Genomic DNA, 22863 nt, shown 5'->3' on the forward strand with positions numbered 1-22863 from the left:
AATGTGTATAGAAATTACGGAGTCCTTTTATTAGTTTTATTTATATAATAAAAAAGCACAGTCATTGCTGCTATAGTTTTAGGAAGAAAAGCAATGTTCTATGACCTGGGATATTAGACTAATACCTTTTGATCTGTTTTAAATACACAAATGTAGTTTTATTTGGAAAGACTGGTCATCTAAAAAGGGTCTTCTAATCACAGTTGTGCATGACTAATAATGTATTTCTTTCCAAAATGTAATTGGTTTCTTATTATTGTTGTTTGCATTACCTTATAAGTGTAAAGGGGCCTATCCATTACACGACTTTGTGAACAATCCGACCAAAACCAGGATGTTTTGGTCGCATTGTTTACAAATTCTTGTAATGGATAGCCAGCAAGCACCAGCGATGTGCGTGCACGCTCGGTCCTTACCGTCCCCGACTATCTGAAAGTTACAATCAGCTTTAACAGCCCTTACAGTAGCCGCATCAAATACGAATTGCGGAATGATCAATAGACGTTGTACATTATCATCTGAGCTCCACACACCGTTTTAACAGCATATATTCTTGTTTGTGTCTAAATGACATAAGAACTGCATCTTTTTTATTTATATGTTGCTAACCGGATCACAGAGATACCAGATTGGATACAATTACACTTCTGTGCTTGGTATCAGCATTTCAAAATAGATATTGTCTCTTATGGACTGCCAGATATCTGACATTGGGTCTCAGACTCAGAGCTAATAGGAGGGGAATTTTTCTTTTGATTTTAGAGCATTGTTTTTCTGTTTTATTCATGTATGCATCTATATTGTAATAATTTTTATAAAAAACATGTGTTAACCTGACAGCGCCCAGAAACACTTTCTTTGTCATGTACTGAACATGGCCTTCAACCTGATGACGCTTGTCAGGTTCGGCATGTTCAGAGATAGGTCGGGCTCCTGCACTGAATGATGTTCAGTGAACGCCGTTCAGTGCGGGCACCGCACCTCAGCGGCCTGAAGGTCTGAACGCTAGACGTTCAGTCTTTCAGGTCGCCTAGTGGATAGGCACCTTTAGACAAGAAGCGGAATATAAAAGAGCTAGGGGAATGAGAGATATGTATATATTTATGTAAATTTATAGATGTAAAGGTCACCCTGTGTTAGATTCAAAGCACTTGTAGGGGAGTCTAAAATAGCTTGTGTGGTGTGTCAGAGGTGTGAAATGTAATTCAGAGCACCATGGAAACTAGGTAAGCTCTACTATAACTAGTGTTGCTAACCTTGCCCATATTGCCATCCATCTCAATAGTCCTCAAGACCTTTCCCTGCCTTGGGCATGTCAGATTAGCTTCCAAGTTTTCCCATGCTGCAGTAATCAAGTGTGTTAAGGAGACAGTTTGTCCTATTAGCAAAATTACTATGTGAATGTGGTTCTAGAAGACAGGTACAGGGAGGTAGAAGTATATTTTTTACTAGCAGTTTGATAACACCTTTCGAGACAGATATTAACACTGGACAGTCCCACCAGCTGTGGACCTTTTTGGTATCACAATTTCTCCAACACACTGTAGTTTCTTTAGGGAACATAGTGTATATATAAACCAATATACTACAATCTGTATAGAAGTTTGTAATCCTACTGTAGGATTGCAACTGCCATGGATGTTACTATGACTCCCCAACTTCCATGTTATAACTTCTAACCTGACTAGTTGCTAAGATACAATTGCATTTTGCTGAAAGTAAGTGGAGTATTAAGATCTTTAGGTACAGCAGAATCAAAGTTTTCCTTAGTTTGGTTCGTGCATATAATGGCCTTATAGAATGGTCTTGTCTGTACAGAACACAGGGGTCTATGTACTAAGCCTTGGATGAAGATAAAGTACCAGCTAGTCGGCTCCTAACTGCCATGGCTGTGTTTGAAAAATGTCAGGAGCTGATTGGCTGGTACTTTATCTCCGTCCACCTTATCTTCATCCAAGGCTTAGTAAATAGACCCCTGTGTTTGAAAAGTGACAGGAGCTGATTGGTTGGTACATTCTCAGTCCAATTTATCTCTCTCCAAGGCTTAGTACATAGACCCCATAGAGGTTTTAAAGTTCCATGTGATTCAATTCTGTAACTGTCAATTGAAGATTCAGTCTTTGCAGAGTAGATTGTTGCTGGCGACCAACTCGGAGAGTGGATTTATTGTCTCCTTTTACGGAAAGGTCTGCCAGTGTGGATAATCCACTATTCGACCATCTTCTTAAAACTACAAATGGTAAATTCCGTTTTTGTTTTTTTTTGTAAATAAAGGGGAGTGTAAATTGATGCTTAAACCAAGACCAGACCCTTCATTTCACATTTTTAATGACCATTTAGTTGTAGATGTAGAAGGTATGTAGCCATATCGCAGGACGCATTGGGACAATGAAAGCATTCCTACAGTACCCAAAGACTGCAATATGCGAGTTCTCATTCATTTAGAGATGTAAACTAATTGGCCATTACATCACCCTCTAAATCTGATAACCTTAGGTGTTTACTTTTCCAAATAAAGCGGTTTGTCACCTTGCAGGTTATACATGTCCCTAACAGGCAAGATTTCCAAATAGTACAGTATTGAGGATTTTGCCTTATGTGTGCAGCAAAAGGGTGTAGTGGATAAAGCTGAAAGCATCCCCGTCATGTGCCTTTTCTATGAGAAACCAAGAAAATAGGTTTATGTTTCTGGAGATTTTTATTCCAGCAGTGGTATTGCTTTATATAGTACATAGCACAAAACCATCAACAGAAATATGGATCTGGGTTAAACTGTCGCAACTTTCAAAGTATCCAGGCTTAGAATATCCTATCAAAGGCTTTGATCGTTCTGTAGGTATATGCTTAATCATATAGCCATCAGCAGTGTGACTGTGGTGATTAAAGATAATAGATCTTAGCTTACACTCTATGGATATCAGCCTTTTGTATATCCCAGTAATGATTGGTTTGGCCATATACTGTAGGATACTATTATTTTCTAAGTTGATGTTTGTTTGTTTTTTTTAACTTCACGTCAATAAACAGAACAAGTGTCTCTTGGGCTGAAATGTAATAGAGTGCGAGATTTGCAAAGTGACCATCTTCAGGCGAACTAGCATTAAAATTTAAAGAGGCAATTTTGTAAATTGCCTGCAGCAATTTTTTACAATGTATAACCAGGTTGATTTTGCAATCTTAGAAATGAAATGTCAACACTTTGCAAATCTTGCAGGCATTCTATTACATTTGCGCCTTGAAGTTCTTCAACATTGACTTATCAGGCCATCTGAGCCAGGGAACTTGTTAGCAATAAGGGATTTGCAGTACTTACAGATCACTCACTGCGTCAGATCATAGAGATAAACGGTAGTTATTAAGCTAGAATCACTGTGGCCTTTTAGTATTTAGTAATGTGTATTTTGTTTTGTTTTTTGTCTTTGCAGCTTGGGTTTAATATCAGAGGGGGAAAGGCTTCCCAGCTTGGTATCTTTATTTCAAAGGTTTGTCTTGTTTAGCTTTGCTGGCATTTTTATTCATTTACAGTTTGTAAAATTGTATTGCTTGACATGCTAATACTAATACGAGATTGGACAAATATGTGCCTGCAAAATGACTGCTGGTCCTAACTTTGGGGATTCCTTTCCATGGGCAGTTGTGCCCTCCTCCATTTGGAGTGTAAGCTCTAGCTCATAAGCAGGGCCCTCCCAACCCTTGCCTTTTATATCTGCTTTTTGTTTGTCTCCCTTCTATGTTCCTGTTTTATGTATGTCCTTGTTTTTCTCTTCTGTCGGAGGCTGCAAGCATTGTGGCACCTTACACATTTATGTAATAATTATTGATTCTAATAGATGCCTCCATGGTGCTTCCTTTACACAATGCTGTTGGTTTTTGGATTACACTGGTTTGCACATAGTTTTACTACTAATTGTATTGTGCCTCTTAAGCCAAAGTTGTCCAGTTATGAACTACCAGTCCAAGGAGAAAGTGTATTACAAAGTTGCACAGAATACAAAATATATATATATATTAGAAATGCTGAAGAGTATGGTAGCGATGTGTGTGTGTGTATGTATAAATATGTGTGTGTATATATATATATATATATATATATATATATATACACACTAATATTAATAGAGCAGTGAACATTGCACAAATCAGTATATTACAAAGACAAGTTTTACTTGTATAGTAGAATATAAATAGGAACTTTACTGGAACCACACATCTGGCCATAACGCAGCCGATATTGGCCAATTGGACCAGTAACATAGTGTGCTATCCCAAAACAAGGCTAATGGTAATTTGTTCAGAAAACATCCGATTATTGTTGGACGTGTTGGGAAATGTGGATGGAGGATGACTAGTGACTATTTTTCAGCCTAGGTCAGGATCTGCCATGTGGCTAGCATTAGACATAGAGGGGCTGATGCAGAGTTGAACCCAAGTCCATTTGTGGTGTGCACCTTGCATGTTCTGGAACCAAGCATACCCAACTACCGGAATGCAGAGTGGTACTTATCTCAGGCGCATCTCCACTGAGTAATTATAATAATATAATTTAAAATAAGTAGTATAATGACTTCTGAGAGAGAGTGTGGTGGCAGAGTTGTGTGGATGCGTAAATATATAGGATATGGGTGGGGCATGGACACACCGACATGACGGAAATGAAACCTAGCGTATGGATTGTGGCTGTCTGGCTGGAGAGATACGTACAACTCTGCATACGCATGAATATTCACATTTATCTCTCTGTAGGTAAGCCAGAGCAATTACAGCTAGCTTGTGATTAACGCTGCATCAGCCCCAGGATATCTTGCAAATCTGTAGTTCTAATAATCACCACACTTTCTAATTTTACTTAGTACACACAATTTGTAATACACACAACTAAGGCTGGGTACACACCTAAAGATTTTCTGTCCAATCATCCAATTAGTTGATTGGTTGGAATGAAAATCTGGTAAGGTATGAAAGCAAATGACGATCAGCAATTTGCTCCCAAATGCCGGAAAATGGGCAAAAACTGTTGTTTGAACAAATTGTTTAGATCAAACATTTAACAAACTTGTCTGACAACCAATTTCATCTGTTTTCTGACATTTAGGAGCAAATTGCTGATCATCAGGTACTCCCATATGTTACCAGATTTTCATTCCAACCAACCAACTAGTTGGATGGTTGGACAAAAAATCTTTAGGTGTGTACCCAGCCTTACTGTTTAGTAACTTGGTGTCATGTGGGACCAAATTCCACTTAACAAGTAGGCACTCTATTATGCATTCATATTGATAATGGTTATTTGTCAGGCTACAGTAGCACCAGACAATCCCAGCAATGCAGTGTTCCTCTCTAGGGCCATATTGACAGGCACACCACCCGTCATTTTTCCCAAACAGCCCAGTTGTCAATCTGTTCCAATGTCCATGATTGACAGCTGGGGTGTCGGAGGTATCGGGCACCAAGGGTCGGCCGGACCTATACAAAAGTATGCTAGCGTGTAGGGTGCCAGCCAGCAGAGGGCACCAGAAATGCTCACCACACAGAGCCGCCCCCACAGAAAAAGGGACTCCCCCCTCCACTCTGCCCAACCTCACACTAGGGGTTATCACTGCAGCCTCCCCCTGCAGCTTACCTCCTGTGATAGGGTCAGGCCGCCCCCAGCAGGCACAAGTTCTTACTACCCCCCTGACTACACCATTATGCCATCCGAACCATCTGGAAAGATTTTATGGGGAAAAGATTGAACTGTAATGTTATGACATTGCAGTTCCTAAACAGATGCTAACTGAAAATATGAATAAGTAAAACAGCAGTGGCTGCATGGCGGCATGGCGTGCTTAATTTGCATACATGAAAATAATAAATATGCAGATAAACAGTAAACTGATCTAATCACCCATCTGTGCAGGTAATCCCAGACTCGGACGCCCACCGTGCAGGCCTACAGGAGGGAGACCAGGTGCTGACTGTCAACAATGTGGATTTTCAAGATATTGAACACAGCAAGGTACATTAAAAAGTTACTGGCAACATAAAGTGGCACTAAACCTAAAATAAAACTTCTGTTTATATTCTTGCAAAGTCTAATGGGAGAAAAAGGTAATTTTGTGGCAACACACAAGCGATTGATAAAATGTGATGTTTAATTACTATTAATCATTTTAAAAAGTAAATACGTACTTTGAGACGTTCAATTTTTCAAATAAAGATCTTTAAATATAGCTGTGAAACAGAATGTGATTATTAAAAACAAGGCCGTGTTTAATATTCAACACTAGGGGGAGTACTAGTATGTCAGTTATTTCCTTGGTCTGCTGTTTACAGTGTGACTCTTTAACAGAATAGAAATAGGCAGTTTAATAAACCATTAAATACTGCTGTCTGTAATAGATAGTCCTGTTAATGGATGGTCGCAATATATGAGGGCTGATTGAAAAGTAATGAGACTGATGTTATTATTCAGAATCTGATGACTCCACAGGATCTGAACATTTTTTCTTTTTCAAAGTAGCATCCTTCACATTCAATACATTTCTTGCAGCGTTTCTACAACGATTCAAAGGCGTGCAGTAGGCTGTTTTGTGACATCACTGTTAGTGTTGCAGCTGTGGCATTTTTCACTTCATTATCTCTCTGTGCAATTGTTTTTTCAGGGTTGGGAATGCCCAGAAATCAGTGGGCGCTAAGTCATGGCTGTATGGAGGGGGTTCCAGTGCTGTCCCATTAATTTCAGTCACTGCAGCCAATGCAACAGCAGCAACATGTGGTCGGGCATTGTCTTAGAGCAAAAACCACTGTTTCTTCAGCAGATGTGGTCTTTTCTTCCTAATGGCTCCACACAAATGGGTTTTCAGGACATTTGCATAATAGTCACCATTAATTGTCTGTCCACGGGGAACCCAGTGCTGTAGGATCATACCGTGAGCATCAAAGAATAGCAGAAGTATGACTTTACACACCGAAGGAATCACACAGATTTTTTTGGGCGGAGGCGAATTTGCGTGTTTCCATACACTGGACTGTTGTTTGAAATCCGGATCATAATGACGAATCCACAATTCATCATAGTCAATGTCAGGAAATCGGGTATCCTCTCCAACATTAGAACTGTGTTCTTGCACGATTTAACGTGTTGCATCTGCTCTTCTGTGAGATTTCTGGGTACCCACCTGGCACACACATGATGCATTTTCAGTTCCATTGTTACAATATGCTGAACCTGTTCGAATGAGATGCCAAGTGAAGCCGAATGTTTGCATACAGTTAACCTTCTGTAATTTTGCAACATCTCCGCAGCTTTGGCAATGTTGACATCTGTAACCGCGGTGGATGGTCTCAAAGAAGGCGCTTCATCAGTCACTCGTGAATTACCCTCTTTGAAGTGCTTCCACCACCGAAATACTGCAGCACGGCTAATTGTTTCTCCTCCATATGCTTGTCGTAACATTTCATGAGTTTCATTTCCACTTTTTCAATCATACATCTCTGAACTAATCTCAGACATGTCTTCCTCATCCGCCATGACGAAACGTATGAAGAACTTCCACTCGCTGTGACCAAACAAAGAAGACTATGGCAGTCCAACCGCAGGTTCAGACACCTCGATATATGAGCTTCACACTAACCAGCATAGCGTTGCCACCTCTACCTATTGGACAGAAAAACAGAGGCAGTCTCATTACTTTTCAATTGGCCCTCGTAATTTGTTTCTCAAATACAATGAGCAGGTTTGTAGTTAATGACTACTCCAGGGTTAATGATATGATAAAAGGGGGGTGAGGCTGCCCATCCTAATTTAACATAAGAGGTGCTACCTTGCTGTGACCTGTAGTTGTACAACAGAAAAAGGGGAGGGAAATGCAGATGCACACTCTAAGGACTAAGAATACTGAATATCAAAATATATACAATAATCTATCAATTAACATGGTTTTATATTAAGGTTATTAGTACATGTTGGCCAAAGATGTTTGCCCATACTAGTTTTTTTGAGAATTATACGCTGATGTTAAGGGTGATGGTAGTTTTTATCTCTTTACTACTTCTGTTGTTTTATAGGAAAACTAAATATTTTCTTGATTTAATAACCACAGCATATATATGTGAGAATGCAGTGCTTCTATTTAAACTATTTTTTAATTATAGACAGCAGTATTTACCTGTTTATTTATTAATCTGCCTATTTCTCTCATCTGTTAGAATCACAATATAAACAGTAAACCAGGGAAAATAACAATCACCGATGTGTCCACATACTCCTATCCTCAAATCGCCCCATTTGGTGCACCACAGACTCTGTGACTTAGCCACACCAAAACACTAATCCTTAGTACCTAGGACACTTAGCGAACTAAGGTGCACAATGAGGATGATGTACGCGACCTAGATAAAATGGCAAAAGACAGGCCCAATACGTATGACCCGCACCATGCATCGTGATGCTTAATATGAGACTTTATGCGGATTCCTTTCCAATAAAAATACAGAATAATAAAACGTAACTTTTATTTCATATATAAAACACATATATTTATATTGACATTTTATTGTTTCTTTATAATAAAAGCAGAAAAAGAAGTGCTAACAGCATGAAAGTGTTTTAAAATCAGTCAGATCGTTCCATTGAGTCACAGTGGGATAACATTCTTGGCTCTTATATTTCGTTCATATGATAGCTATTTAATGCATGTCGTCATGTATAGAAAATTCTGTGTAATCACCAAATGAAGTGAAAATATGTTACTTGCTGCTAGTTAGACAGTAGCATGTAATGGCAACACAGTAAGTGTCTTTAAGGACACAGAATAATCTTTTTACGATTGGAAAGAGCAACTGCAACAGTGTAAGCTAGTTATTGCTTCACTGTTGCTCTGATCCACAGTTTATGTGTATTGTAACAAGTTGTTAATGTATTTCTGCAGCGTGTCCGCATTTCTATTAACAATCGTCTGGAATTCCTTTTTTAGGGACTCATATTTGTGTTGGTAAAGGATATGTTCCAAAACCTTTATGGGTATAATTCTTTATATTATTTATAGTTTTTCTATCCGTTCCACAACACTTATTCATGTGTCCCACATATTTAGTCTCACATAATTTATTCAAATATTTGCACACAGATGTATTCAATCTATCGTGCACTGCTACTGTGAGACAATATGTAGGAATTCTTGTATTTATATTTATTCTTAATATGAACACACTGACTCCATATAGATATTAGTAATAAGACACACATATGATTAGGTATATATCATAAAGTAGTATTTTATTGTTATTTGAGCATAAACGCTTATATGTATGCTAGATACGCATACCAATAGATATTGTAATACATATGTGTCATTAGTCAGCCGTCTAAAGTTTCTCCAACCACGCGCCAGTGTCAGCGCTGTGGTGGTCAGACGCGCTGATACTATGTACTGGTGACTGAGGATGGGGTGAGCCGCAGCCTCGTTATTTCAAGTCAGCCGTATGAAATGCTCTGACCATTCGCTAGCATAGACGCCGGGGTTTACAGGCGCGCTAGCACTGTGGACCACCCAGACTGTGATTCCGTGGTCTGAACTGACAACAGCCAATACGTATTTCGCCGCTCACCCCATTCTCAGTCTCCAGTACATAGTATCAGCGCGTCTGACCACCACGGCACAGACACTGGCGCGTGGTTGGAGAAACTTTAGACGGCTGACTAATGACACATATGTATTACAATATCTATTGGTATGCGTATCTAGCATACATATAAGCGTTTATGCTCAAATAACAATGAAATACTACTTTATTATATATACCTAATCATATGTGTGTCTTATTACTAATATCTATATGGAGTCAGTGTGTTCATATTAAGAATAAATATCAATACAAGAATTCCTACATATTGTCTCACAGTAGCAGTGCACGATAGATCGAATACATCTGTGTGCAAATATTTGAATAAATTATGTGAGACTAAATATGTGGGACACATGAATAAGTGTTGTGGAACGGATAGAAAAACTATAAATAATATAAAGAATTATACCCATAAAGGTTTTGGAACATATCCTTTACCAACACAAATATGAGTCCCTAAAACAGGAATTCCAGACGATTGTTAATAGAAATGCGGACACGCTGCAGAAATACATTAACAACTTGTTACAATACACATAAACAGTGGATCAGAGCAACAGTGAAGCAATAACTAGCTTACACTGTTGCAGTTGCTCTTTCTAATCGTAAAAAGATTATTCTGTGTCCTTAAAGACACTTACTGTGTTGCCATTACATGCTACTGTCTAACTAGCAGCAAGTAACATTTTCACTTCATTTGGTGATTACACAGAATTTTCTATACATGACGACATGCATTAAATAGCTATCATATGAACGAAATATAAGAGCCAAGAATGTTATCCCACTGTGACTCAATGGAACGATCTGACTGATTTTAAAACACTTTTTCATACTATTAGCACTTCTTTTTCTGCTTTTATTATAAAGAAACAATAAAATGTCAATATAAATGTTTTATATATGAAATAAAAAAAGTTGTTTTATTATTTTGTTAAAAAACAATTTCCCTGTGTCTTAACGTGCACCTTAATAGTCTTACACTGTTCTTCTTCTTTTTGATTTGATATCATACCTATTCAGTGAGCAAGGTGGTACCACTTCCCCCACATTTAAATATGTGAAAAACAATACTTAGATCACATTATTGATGTAATATTTAAAATATATTAATAGGGGGCTTAAGACTAATATCTATAGTTCTGTGCGGGAATTCACAAAAACTTTCTTCTCAATAAAAATACAGATCATAAGTAGCCAGTACACTAGAGGCAACGTAAAACGCACAATGGAGGAAAAAGTATGCAGTCTGCATAATAAGGCAAAAGACAGGTATGATACGTATGACCCGCGACGTGCATCTTTATGCTTTATCTGCAACTAATTCCTTTGCAACAAAAAACTAATCCAAAGTACTGAGTACACTATATGCAAAATGGAGGAAAAAGTGTACAACACAAGTATCACGCCAGGCATCTCACACCATATGGCACAAAAAGGATAAGTGTATGAGGACACGATATTTGGAACTGACATGCTGTATTTTCCCCTATTGTTGAATATTGAATATTAAATATCTATTATATACCAACCAACAGTTGCAACACGTTCTGTTTCAGATCTCTTTAAATATTTTGCTGAGAAATATTGAATAAAGGTCTCAGAGTACATAATTACGTTTATAATGATAAATTAATAAAATGTGCTGTTCTAATACTACTAATCCCAAGTGCATTGCCACAGGAAAACCAAAAAACTTCCTATTCATCAAGCTTTGTGCTAGTGCCTCTGTGTAATCACATACAACCCATCCATGAGGAGTTATTCCATTTATGGAAATAGTTACTGGATTAAGGGATAAATGACAATATAAACATCATTAATCCGGTGCAGGAATATCTTTCTTGTATCCCACACTGTTAATATTCTTTTCAGATGCATTGAATTCTTCTCTAAGAACAGAATGTATCCTTTACTGGTAGCATGCACAATTTTCACAGTGTGCTCCTAGTATTATATATAAAACTAGCTAAAGTACCCTGCATTACCTGGGTTCAAATCTTCAAGTTAAGTTTTATTATGTGATATCGTCCAAATCCATCCAATGGAAGGCCCAGAACAGGCTCCCCTGGTCAAAGTTCTGCCCAGTGTATACCAACGGGAGGTCCGACTGGGACTTTAACCCCCCCTAAAACCTGTCAAGTATCTAACTGGGGCACCTCTCTTCACCCCAATCGGTGTAGGGGTGTCCGAATGCATAACTGGACAGACAATCAAACAGTCCAATGAATTTTATATATAAGATTCATTGGTCTGTTTCTGTCTGGTTATGCATTCGGACACCCCTGCACCAATTGGGATGAAACAAACGTGAGGTGGTCCGGTTAGATTCTAGCCAGGTTTTAGGGGGAAGTTAAGGTCCCGGTCAGACCTCCCGTTGGTGTAAGCTGGGCATAACTTTGACTCGGGAAACCTGTTCTGAGCATTTTACTGGATAGATTTGGATGAAAACTTCAGAGTGGTAACATTGGCTCCCAGAAGACATACTAGGGGGTTGAAGTCCCAGTCGGACCTCCCGTTGGTGAAAGCTGGGCAGAATTTTGGCATGGGGAGCCTGTTCTGGACTTTCCACTGGATGGATTTGGATGAACACTTCACAGAGGGGTGGTAATTGGTCTGGGATGCCTAACGTAATCATTTTGAAGATTTAAACCTGGGCAACGCCGTGTACTTCTGCTAGTAGTAGGTAAAGTGAGTCTATCACAGAGGGTAAATGTGGGGGGAGGGGTCATTCTTTAAAGAAGAGGTTCCCAAACTCCGCCATTACAGTTCAGGTTTTAAGGATACCCATACTTGAGTCCAGATGGCTAAATCAAAATGACTGAGGTACTAATTAATCACCTGTGCTCAAGCATGGATATCCTTAAAACGTGGAGTTTATGAACCTTTGCTTTAAAGGCTTTGTAAGGAGCATTCTGAGGTTAAAAAAAAAAAAAAATCCAATATTTAAATCTGAAGACTGAATCATTTTACATTTGGTAACAATCCAGACTTGTCTTCCCCACCATCCAGACAGCGCAACAAGGGAGTTGATATGACTCCTCCGATCTAGGGCTGTATTCATTTAGCAGCGAAAAGCCGTAATCTGCTCAAAAGTATCGTGGATGGCGTCATATCGCCAGACTGAAACTTTCCGCCATATTCAATTGCAAATACTTTTCGCGTACGTGTTAAGTCGATGCAGTGTAATAGGCGAAAAAGTTTCGCTTTCTACTCCAGGGTCCTTAGGGATCCCTAGGGATACCTTGGGGTATAGGCTTGGCTCCTTCTATGGGCACCACACAGCTAAAAACTTCCATCCCAGGATGCATCGGGCCCCCTCCTATACCCCGCCCACAGGCCAAGGCACCTCAGTTTTCAGTAGGTGCCCGGCCGGAGCTGGGTCAGCTCACAGCCCCTGAAGATCTTCAAGAGCGGTAGCATGGACAGTCCAGCGGACGTCCATGCTACCGCTCCAACACCCCCGCCGGCGCCGACCACCGGTAGCGGGCTCTTGGGGGTTCTTGGCCGGACATACGGGGGGCAGCAAAGGTAAGCAGCGGGCGTCTGCGGTAGGCGCCCGCTGTCTCACGGTCCAGCGTCCCCAGGGTTGGGTGCTCCCTGGGGACGGCAGTATAGTTGAGCCAGGCGGATGCCTGCGCTCACACTAGACCACCAGGGATGCGGGGCTGGAGCATTGCGGAACACGCTCCAGCATCCCGGGGGGGTTAATGGCCTGCCAGATGAGGACTCCATCCCTGTAGCGCACAGGAGGCTCCTCCCCATCACTGGTCTCTGGCGCCTTACATGTGGTTTTGGCGGGCTGAGGCAGTGATCCTCCCCAGGCCCGCCTCTCTTCATCCTTCGGCGGCCATCTTAAGTGCAGACGCTGTGGTGCAGGGTGCGGAGTCTGGGTGCCCCTTACTTACCTCTCCTCCAGATAAGGTCAGCGTATGTAGCGATATCACTGCCAGGCTGTAAGTCTGTGTTGTATGTGACTTTATGCTAGCGCTGTGTGCCTGAATATTTTTCCTGTCAGCCATTTTAGCTATCCCTATTTTTTTCTTACTGATCAGCCCTCTGTGCTAGTACTGTCAGGGTGGGAATCTGCATCACAGTTTAACATTTATTACTGTCAGTGTCACATACCACTATGTCCAGTGAGGACTCTATGTCCAGGTGTGGGGGAGGGTGCGGTACTTCAGGATGGTTTATGTACTGCATGTTTGGCCATTCCTGGTACCTCTACTGTATCCAGCACCTCTCAGGAACGACCTTGGGCTTATTTTGCACAAGCTTTGACTGTCCTTTTAAATAGGTTGACAGTCCCTCTTGCGTTTCCCCAATTGGGGTTCACACAACAGGTGGTAGTCCGGTCTCCAGTACTAGGGGTTCCGGGGCCGATGATGATGGCGCAGTGCCCCCCGCAACACGTTCTTGCTCCGGCAGACCCTGGTTGGACTAATTCTGGGGTGCAGAATACTCAGCAGGATCAGTCTAGACCTGCTAAAAGACCATTATTGTCATGGCTGTCTGCTGGGTGTAAAGATGGGCGGATACTTTTTAAGCATCATTTGCTTCAGAGGGTACCAGCGAACAGGTTGTGTTAGAAGGTAACCTTTGGGATACCGCTATGTACATTAACAAAGTGGCTTTGGATTTGAGCCTTCTTCTAGGATTTCTGCGGCAGCTGTGGCCGCTGGATGCTCCTTGTGGTTACGTTCTTGGAAGGCTTGTAATGCTTACCTTATAATGGGCAGGTCTTGTTTGGGCTAGCTTTGGACAAGATAGTGGACACGCAGGCAGCTGCCAAATCTGCATGTCTACCTTAACCCCCACTCCGTCTGGGTCTAAAAACCCGTCCTGTCGGCCCTATCTCCCTCCGGGAACACAGAAGGTGCAGTCCTTTCCGAGATCTTCAGGCACCAAAAGTACCAGTCGTCCAGCTACCAAGCTGGACGACAAACCCTCAGCCTGACTGGCTGGGTCTCCCCTTGGGGAACCCCAAGCTGGGAGGCCGACTTCTGCAATATGCCCAGTGTTGGTTCCAAACCACCACAGACACTTGGGTAAGGGAGGTGGTATCTCAGGGATATGCCCTCTCCTTCCGCAGAAGGCCTCCTCATCAGTTCTTTGCAGCAGGCCTTCGTTCAGATCCAGCGAAGGCTCTAGCGATCCAGGAGGTGGTGCGCTCTATGCTTCACATGGGAGTAATAGAGCCTGTTTCGTTATACCTAAGGGGGACCGGATATTACTCCAACCTTTTTCTGGTGCAAAAGCCAAATGGATCATTCCGACCTATCCTCAACCTCAAGTCCCTGAACAAGTTTAAGGGTCCCTCTGTTCCGAATGGAGACTCTGCGTTCTATTGTTTTAGCTATGCAGCCTGGGGATTTTATGGTGTCCTTGGATGTTCAGGATGCTTACCTGCATATCCCCATTGCCAAGGTTCATCAGCGTTACCTCAGATTTGCGGTGTCGGACCACCATTACCAATTTCAGGCTCTACCGTTTGGCCTTTCCACGGCTCCTCGGGTGTTCACAAAGGTAATGGCGGTCATGGCGTCACACCTGCGGTTGCAGGGGGTTCGCCTGTTACCTTACTTAGACGACCACCTGTTGTTGGCGGGGTCGCCACAGGTCCTTTGCAGCCATCTACAACTGACAATATCAGTATTGCAAGCTCACGGCTGGCTAGTGAACTGGAAGAAGTCCTCTCTAATTCCTTCTCAGAGAATGGTCCATCTCGGGGCATTGTTGGACTCTCAGCAACAGAGTATTTTTGACAGAAGAAAATATAGCCCTGTTGCATTCCAAGATACGCAATGTTCTAAGGAGTCGCCGAGTGTCTCTTCTCTCGGCAATGAAGTTACTGGGTTCCATGGTGTCATTGTTCGACATGGTGGAGTATGCCCAGTTCCATTCCAGGTCTCTGCAGATGTTGATTTTCTCCGGATGGGACGGGATTCCCCATCGAATAAAGACGCAGATGATCCGGCTCACTCCGGAGGTGCGCCTGTCCCTGACTTGGTGGTTACAGAAGTCCCATCTCAGCAAGGGACGTCCGTTTTGGATTTCGGATTGGGTCCTTCTAATAACTGATGCGTGTCTTCGGGGCTGGGGCGCTGTGACTGGCCCACACGTCTTCCAGGGCCGGTGGACGTCAGAGGAATCTGACCTGCCGATCAATATATTGGAACTTCGGGCAGTGTTCAAGGCGCTGCAGCAAGCAAGACCGTTCCTGCACGGGAAACCTGTGCAGTTTCAGTCAGACAACGCCACTATGGTGGCTTACCTAAACCGTCAGGGAGGAACTCTAAGGGAGGTGTCCTGCATTCTGACTTGGGCAGAAGGCAATCTTCCAGCCATTTCGGCCATCTTCATTCCTGGTGTACTCAACTGGGAAGCGGACTTCCTTAGCTACCACGATGTACACCCGGGGGAATGGTGTCTTCACCAGGAGGTGTTCCAACTCCTGGTGGACAAATGGAGCCTCCCAAAATAGACCTCATGGCCTCCAGAAACAACCGCAAGCTGTGGGCGTACAGATCCCGAACAAAAGACGCAGGAGCTCTCCTGGTGGACGCTCTGTCGGCACGATGGAACTTCCAGTTCACGTACCTGTGTCCTCCGTTCTCCCTACTGCCTCGAGTAATTCGAAAGTTCAGGCAGGAAGGAGGAAAGATCCCGCTAGTGACCCAGACGGAGTTGGTACTCGGATCTTCAGTGCCTGTCCATCGACACTCCATTGCTGTTACCTCAGCGGCCGGACTTGTTGTCTCAGGGTCCTTGCCTCTACCCCGACCTGAGTCGACTGTTTTTGACGCTCTTGAGACTTCCCTTTTGAGGTTCAAGGGTTTCTCTAGATCGGTGGTGAATACCATGCTACGAGCTCGGACGCCTGGTATAGCTAGAAAATACAACCGGGTGTGGCATACCTATGTTGAGTGGTGTCGACCCTAAAGGGTATGATCCTCATGAGTTTCGGATATCAAGAGTGTTGGCTTTCCTTCAGGCGGGCTTGTATCTAGGTCTACGCCTCGCCTCACTGAAGGTGCATGTTTCTGCCCTGTCGGTTTGGTTTCAACATAGGATTGCTACGCTGCCTGATATCCGCACATTTATGCAGGGTGTCCTTCGCAACCAGCCTCCCTTTGTCCCTCCGGTGGCTCCTTGGGATCTGGCTGTGGTCCTGAGGGCGCTCCAGGGTCCTCCATTTGAACCTTTGGGTTCCGTGGATTTGAAATGGCTTACGACAAAGACAGTGTTCCTTTTGGCTATTGCTTCAGCCAGAAGGGTGTCGGATTTGGGGGCTCTCATGTTGTCCCCCCTTTCTAATTTTTTCATTTTTTCACCGACTTCCTTCCTAAAGTAGTGTCTAGTTTCCACATTAACGAGGAAATTGTGGTCCCAGCCTTTAATTTGATCTCTTGGCTGGTGAGGCTTCTTTGGATGTGGTACGGGCTCTGCGATTTTGGACCGTACCAGTTCTTTAAGAAAATCGGACTCTTTGTTTGTCTTATATGTATTTCATAAGAGGTCTTGGCCTGCCAATAAGCAGACTTTGGCACGCTGGATTTGCATGGTGATCTCTGAGGCGTACGTTCATGAGGGTCTTTCAGTGCCACCCTCTGTGAAGGCTCATTCTACAAGGTCTGTGGGTCCTTTGCGGGCAGCTCGCCGTGGCGCCACGGCTGTTCAGCTTTGCAAGGCGGCCACGTGGTCCTCTGTCCATACTTTTGACAGGCATTACGCCTTTGACACATTTGCTTCTCAGGATGCTTCCTTCGGACGGCGGGTTCTCCTCTCTGCACAGGAGTGTCCCCTCCCTTGAAGGATACTGCTTTGGGACATCCCCATGGTATCGCTGTGGATCCCTAAGGACCCTGGAGTAGAAAACAGGAGATATGGTAAGAACTTACCTTTGTTATCTCTGTTTCTACGAAGTCCTTAGTGTCCACATGGTGCCCGTCCTGACGCCCTGTGCTTCCGATAGGGTTTTGTTCTGGTCGCCAGTTTCTGTCTCCTTTTTCTGTGAGAATGTGAATCTTGTGTGTTCCAGACATTCTTCTATCTTTTTCCTCTCCTCCGGCTTGATACTAAAACTGAGGTGCCTTGGCCTGGGGGCGGGGTATAGGAGGGGGGCCCGGTGCATCCTGGGACGGAAGTTTTTAACTGTGTAGTGCCCATGGCAGGAGCCAAGCCTATACCCCAAGGTATCCCTGCAGAATTGTGGTTTTGGGATGCAATGGGGCAGAAACCACTCTGCACCCTTTGGACAGACCCCCAAAGGATAACCGTCAAAAAAATGCAAAAGAGCACTTTGACAATGGAAGCGAAAAAGAACAAAGTTGGGGTACAACCTTAAAAACTAGCTAAATAGACTTTGGGGGGGGGTCTGCAAGTATGGGGGAGGTGTTTTTTTTGTTTGAAGGTGCGTTTTTAATGCTCTTTTAACACTTTTGCGTTTTTTAGCCATGCTTGCAACCATATTTTATGTACCCCAAATTTGCTGGAACTAATTATTTTCTCCAAAAACAACTGCTAAATGCTATTCTTCACCAGTTATGCAAAGACGCTATATAGAGGCAATTGAAAGCACTCAAGTACCCAATAGCTCCAGGGTGGCTAATCGGGGACATACATACACATCCCCAATGTTAGTGCATCTTTTGGGGGGTGTCAGGCTGATTTCCCCAAAACTGGCAGCACTTTTCACATGTTTGAGTTTTGCCGGGATGCGCTTTCACGTCCTTTGGGATTGAATACGGCGAATAGCGGGGGCGCGCGCAAGAAGTTTCCACGCTAAAACACGCGAACTCAGCGAAAACTATGGGACTTTTCACACCTAACTGAATATGCCCCATAGTGGGTTCTTTTTCTGGTCTAGTACAGTAAATTCAGACTAGTAAATGCTGATTTGTGATTGCTTGCAGTGGGTTACAGCACATCATCAATCTTTTATGCTATATTATTATAGTAATCTAAGTCTGTGATGGACAGCAGATGGCCCAAGTGACACCGCCACTCGCAACTCCTGCTTTACCTCAACTTTTATTATCTGCTTTATGCCCTTGCTTTTATATTGATTACAGTTGAGGCCTCAGATGAAGATAAGGCAGAGAATAAAGCTGGGTACACACTGTGACGATGTTGGTACTATGTCGTTTTACGGCTGAATCGAAGAGTCATATCGGCCGCATTGCTCAGTGTGTACGGCGAATATGCTTGCTCCTGCAGTCGCATGCAATATCATCCGGTCGGCTGTGCTGCACATCCAACCGGACAATATCACATGCGGCCCTGTAGCAGGTAGTGAAGGACGGAACAAGGGATTGTTCAGTCGTTCATTACCTCGTTCTGATGTGTACCCGAGGTAGGATATGTCAGCCCGTCGGGTCGACATATGGGCTTGGGCACACATCACTCACTGTGTACCCAGCGGGTGTGGTATAAGAGATGGACAGTAATTAGATAGACACCAGATGTTAGACAGTCAGTACTTAGACAGGGACAAAAGGTCAACAGGGACAAAAGTCAGACACCTTAAAGTTCGACATGTAAAAAGGTCAACCGGTTCAAAAGTTCGACATTAAAATGGTCGACAATTTTTTATTTTTTTTATTTTATTTTTTAAGCCCTAATCTGCACCATAACCCTCCCCTTGGTGCCTAACCCTCCTCCCTGGTGCTTAACCCTAACAAACAAACAAAAAGGTGTTGACAGTTTTCATGTCGACCTTTTTACATGTCGAACTTAGTGTGTCTGACTTAGTCAATAGTCAGACAGGGACAAAAGGTCGACAGGGACAGTCGGACAATGTCTAGCTGGACACCAGATGTTAATCTAATTACTGTCTGTCTATAGTCCGGAGCCCATACCCAGCTTGTGACTGTACTTTGGGAGTAGCTGACTTACTTATTGATTTAACTTCCTCCGCAAAAGGTGTGGTGGAAACGCAGCAACAGTGGAAGGTGTGAGGTCTTTTGGGGTTAATGGGGTTTTAGAGGGGATATAGAGATATTTTGGGGCTACTGGGGGGTTTGAGAATAAGGACAATGTGTGATCTTTTTGAAAGTTGTAGGTTTATATGTATATCCCTTGAAATGTATCAGTGTCCAACACTACTGTAGCGGGTAAGTTCAGACAACCAATGGGAGACTGAGCTGTTGCAAACAAGTAAGCTTTTTATTCCAGAGTTAAAAAGGCATAGCCAGTGTAATGGCTTCTTATATAAAGCAAACAAGGTTCAGGAACAATAAATCGGCTTACATGAGGCAGCAGTTCAAACGAGCAGAGTATTCACAGTACAGTCATTGTTCAGATTGTCCAGCATAGAGAGAGCTGCTGAAGATGCAATCTCTCCCTCACATTTCCACTGACTAAACTTACCAGAGTTTTACACCTTAGCTGGTCTTACTTGAGGTAAGGGTGCGATTTCTCCCTAGCTACAGAGAGGTTAACCCTTTCCTCAGAATGTGGGAGAGACCCACTCTCACAACTACCTTATATTTTTTATGTTGTAAGTAATCTCTGAAAGCAGTTTATGTTGTTGGGAAGAGATGGTCATCGGGGAGCAATTTATGAGCATTTCATGGAATAAAAATGTTTAAGGCATACTATAATTTTGTTACAATTAATCCAGATTCCACAGTAGATAACAAATCTCTTCTACAAAAGGATAATTTCCACTTTAATAACATTTGCTTTATTAAAGAAAAAAATAAACCAACATAAACAATTTTATTACCAGACCGCTCACATAATATCTAATTTGTGCCGTCAGAATTAGCTATAGTTTTTTAATGTAGAAATCTCTCACACAAGGAAATTTGGGGGCGAGTTTGAGATAATTGCTTTATTCTATAAGAAGTTTTCTCTAATCAGTGAGAGATGTGTATTGTGCTGATATGACCATATGGAAATGCTCTCCCATCCTATGTATACAAGATGTCATATGATTGCGGAAATAACAAATTCATATATGGTAATACCATTACGAAGAAAAACAACAAATTCATGTTTTTGACAGTAAACAGTATGCCATAGAAAATATTTTTTTATAACCCATTTACATAAGCAAAAAGGTAGAATTACATCCTCTTGCTTCAAGGGTCAGCAAAAAAAAACAAAAAAAAACAACACATTTTGCGTTGATGTGCTCACGGTTCGCTTGGTAATTGGAACATATTTAGGACATGTTCACCTGCAGTTATTAGGGTGCCATGGCTTGAGGATAACGTTTGAGTTTTCTTCTAGGCTGTGGAGATCTTGAAAACTGCCAGAGAAATCTACATGCAAGTCCGCTACTTCCCATACAGTAAGTTTTTAAGGATTTTGCAAGTTTTACAGAAGGTCGGTTGAGCTATGTAATCACCTATTCTAAGCCGTGTGCCTAATCTATTCATGTTTCACACTTAGGTGCTGGTCCTAAGCTTAACTGTATCCCAGGAGGAAATAAGCTCAGACCTGGGCAGCAGTTTTGAAGGAACCCGCCTATTTCTATAAGCATAACTACTAGAATGTTGTTTTTAGTTATATTATCTAACATTAAAAAAGTTTTTTTTATTATAAATACTTGTTAAAAATGAAAAGACTTAAGGGGGTATTCATAAAAGCTTGTCGAGAAACCCCCTTTAGTAAGAAATGTAATGACCTGCACCTTGCAGGCATCGGCGAGATTGTGGCAAGTCTGCACAATGTTTTAACATGGCAGAACCAGGTTGATTTTACATCAGACACTCTACAGAATCTACACAAAGAAGAAATACAGGTGCACAACTCCAAATGAACTGATTACTGCAAAATGTATTTATTTATATATAAATACAGTAGAGGTTTTTGGCATAATCTTGGCCAAGGTTATGGGCCTGCCCACCATATCCGGGTAACCCCTTGTCTGGCAGGTCCCTAACATACTGGTTTTGGATGTTTCCTTTTCGGTTCTTCCTCCTTTGGCAAATTCCCGGGACTGGGGATGAGCTGGCTCTGCTCTTTGGGCTGAGCTCTGCAGATTTCCCTGCATGTCTTCTTTGGTCGCCAAACTGTTCTCTGTGGGTCATTCATGACGTGTCGGAACATGGTTGGCTGGCTACACAGCAGACCCTTGCACGTTGGATCATCTTGGTCATTACTCATTCGACCGCCACCAGACCGGGTGTTGGCGCCTTCCACTAGGGCAGCGGCGATCTTTTGGGCAGCAGGACTTCAGAAGCACAGGTCTGCTGTGCGGTATTCAGGTTCCCTGTCCGCACGTTTGCTCTTTATATACGTTTTCAGTTTTTTTGGCCTCCAACAGCACCCACTTTGGGCGTACAGTTCTCTGCTCAGGCAGCCTTATCATTCCCTCCCCTGAGGGCGGCTTTTGAACGTCCCATGGTCCAGTGTTCCCCAGCCTTGCTGTAAGAGAAAATAGGATTTTTGGTCAACTTACCGTTTAGTCCTTGTCTCTTAAGCAGGCTAGGGAACACTGCGATCCATCCCTCACGCTCAGTCGTGCGAGGTGTTTGGTTCTTGACAGGTCTTTTCCCTACTGGTTTGTTTGGCTGTTCTAAACAGTTTCATGGGGTTCCTGCTACTCCTCTCCGGACTCTTTTAAAGAAATACTGGAATTGTGGGATTGCAGAAGGGAGGATCTTTAGGAATTAAAGCAACATTTCATTAAGTGCCAGCTCCAGCCCCAACCTACAATCCCATGATCCAGTGTTCCCCAGCCTGCTTAAGAGAAAAGGACTCAACGGTAAGTTGACCAAAAATCCTATTTTGATCCTATTCTCTTTATCTTTTTTTATGTGACACAAAGAAAGGTCTCCATATTTTTTTAAAATTATACTAAATGGATATAATCGAGTTAAGAAAACTACAAAAATGGCAAAGGCTTAATAGATTGATCTTAAATATGGGGTAAACCAAGATGGAGAAGACTTTAGGTTGCTTCTAGACCGTATGCAGAGTAGTAGCACTTAGTGCCAGGCTGCTGCAAAGGCTAATACAGTTCTGGGATGCTTATAGGTGGCAGGGGCTAGTTACTTACATGTGACAATACAGCTGTTGTGGTTTCACAAGTCCCAGTATATCTTCTGACCAATTAACTGGTAAAGCATGCTGGGACTTGTAGTTTCACAATAGCTAGAGAGCCACAGGTTGGCCAGGCCATAGACTGTATTAGAACTGGATGATAACAAAGTGATATTAATGTGTTAACACCTGCAAATAATCATCTGTAAAACCAGTGAGTTTGGATTTTATCACCTATAAACAGATTGATGTCATCACTTC

At 42.5% G+C, this 22863-nt stretch overlaps 1 protein-coding gene across 1 annotated transcript in view; it reads left to right on the plus strand.

Annotated features, from left to right (window-relative positions):
- PDZD11 (PDZ domain containing 11) overlaps positions 1–22863 on the plus strand; it is a 46603-nt gene that overhangs the window by 16149 nt on the left and 7591 nt on the right. Inside the window, exons 4-6 of the mRNA XM_088444998.1 lie at positions 3426–3482; positions 5897–5995; positions 20845–20905. Coding sequence (XP_088301124.1) covers positions 3426–3482; positions 5897–5995; positions 20845–20905 — 217 coding nt within the window. The remainder of the gene's footprint in view (positions 1–3425; positions 3483–5896; positions 5996–20844; positions 20906–22863) is intronic.

This window comes from Taudactylus pleione, unplaced genomic scaffold, assembly GCF_031769625.1.
Source record: "Taudactylus pleione unplaced genomic scaffold, aTauple2 ptg000375l, whole genome shotgun sequence".
NCBI lineage: Eukaryota > Metazoa > Chordata > Amphibia > Anura > Myobatrachidae > Taudactylus > Taudactylus pleione.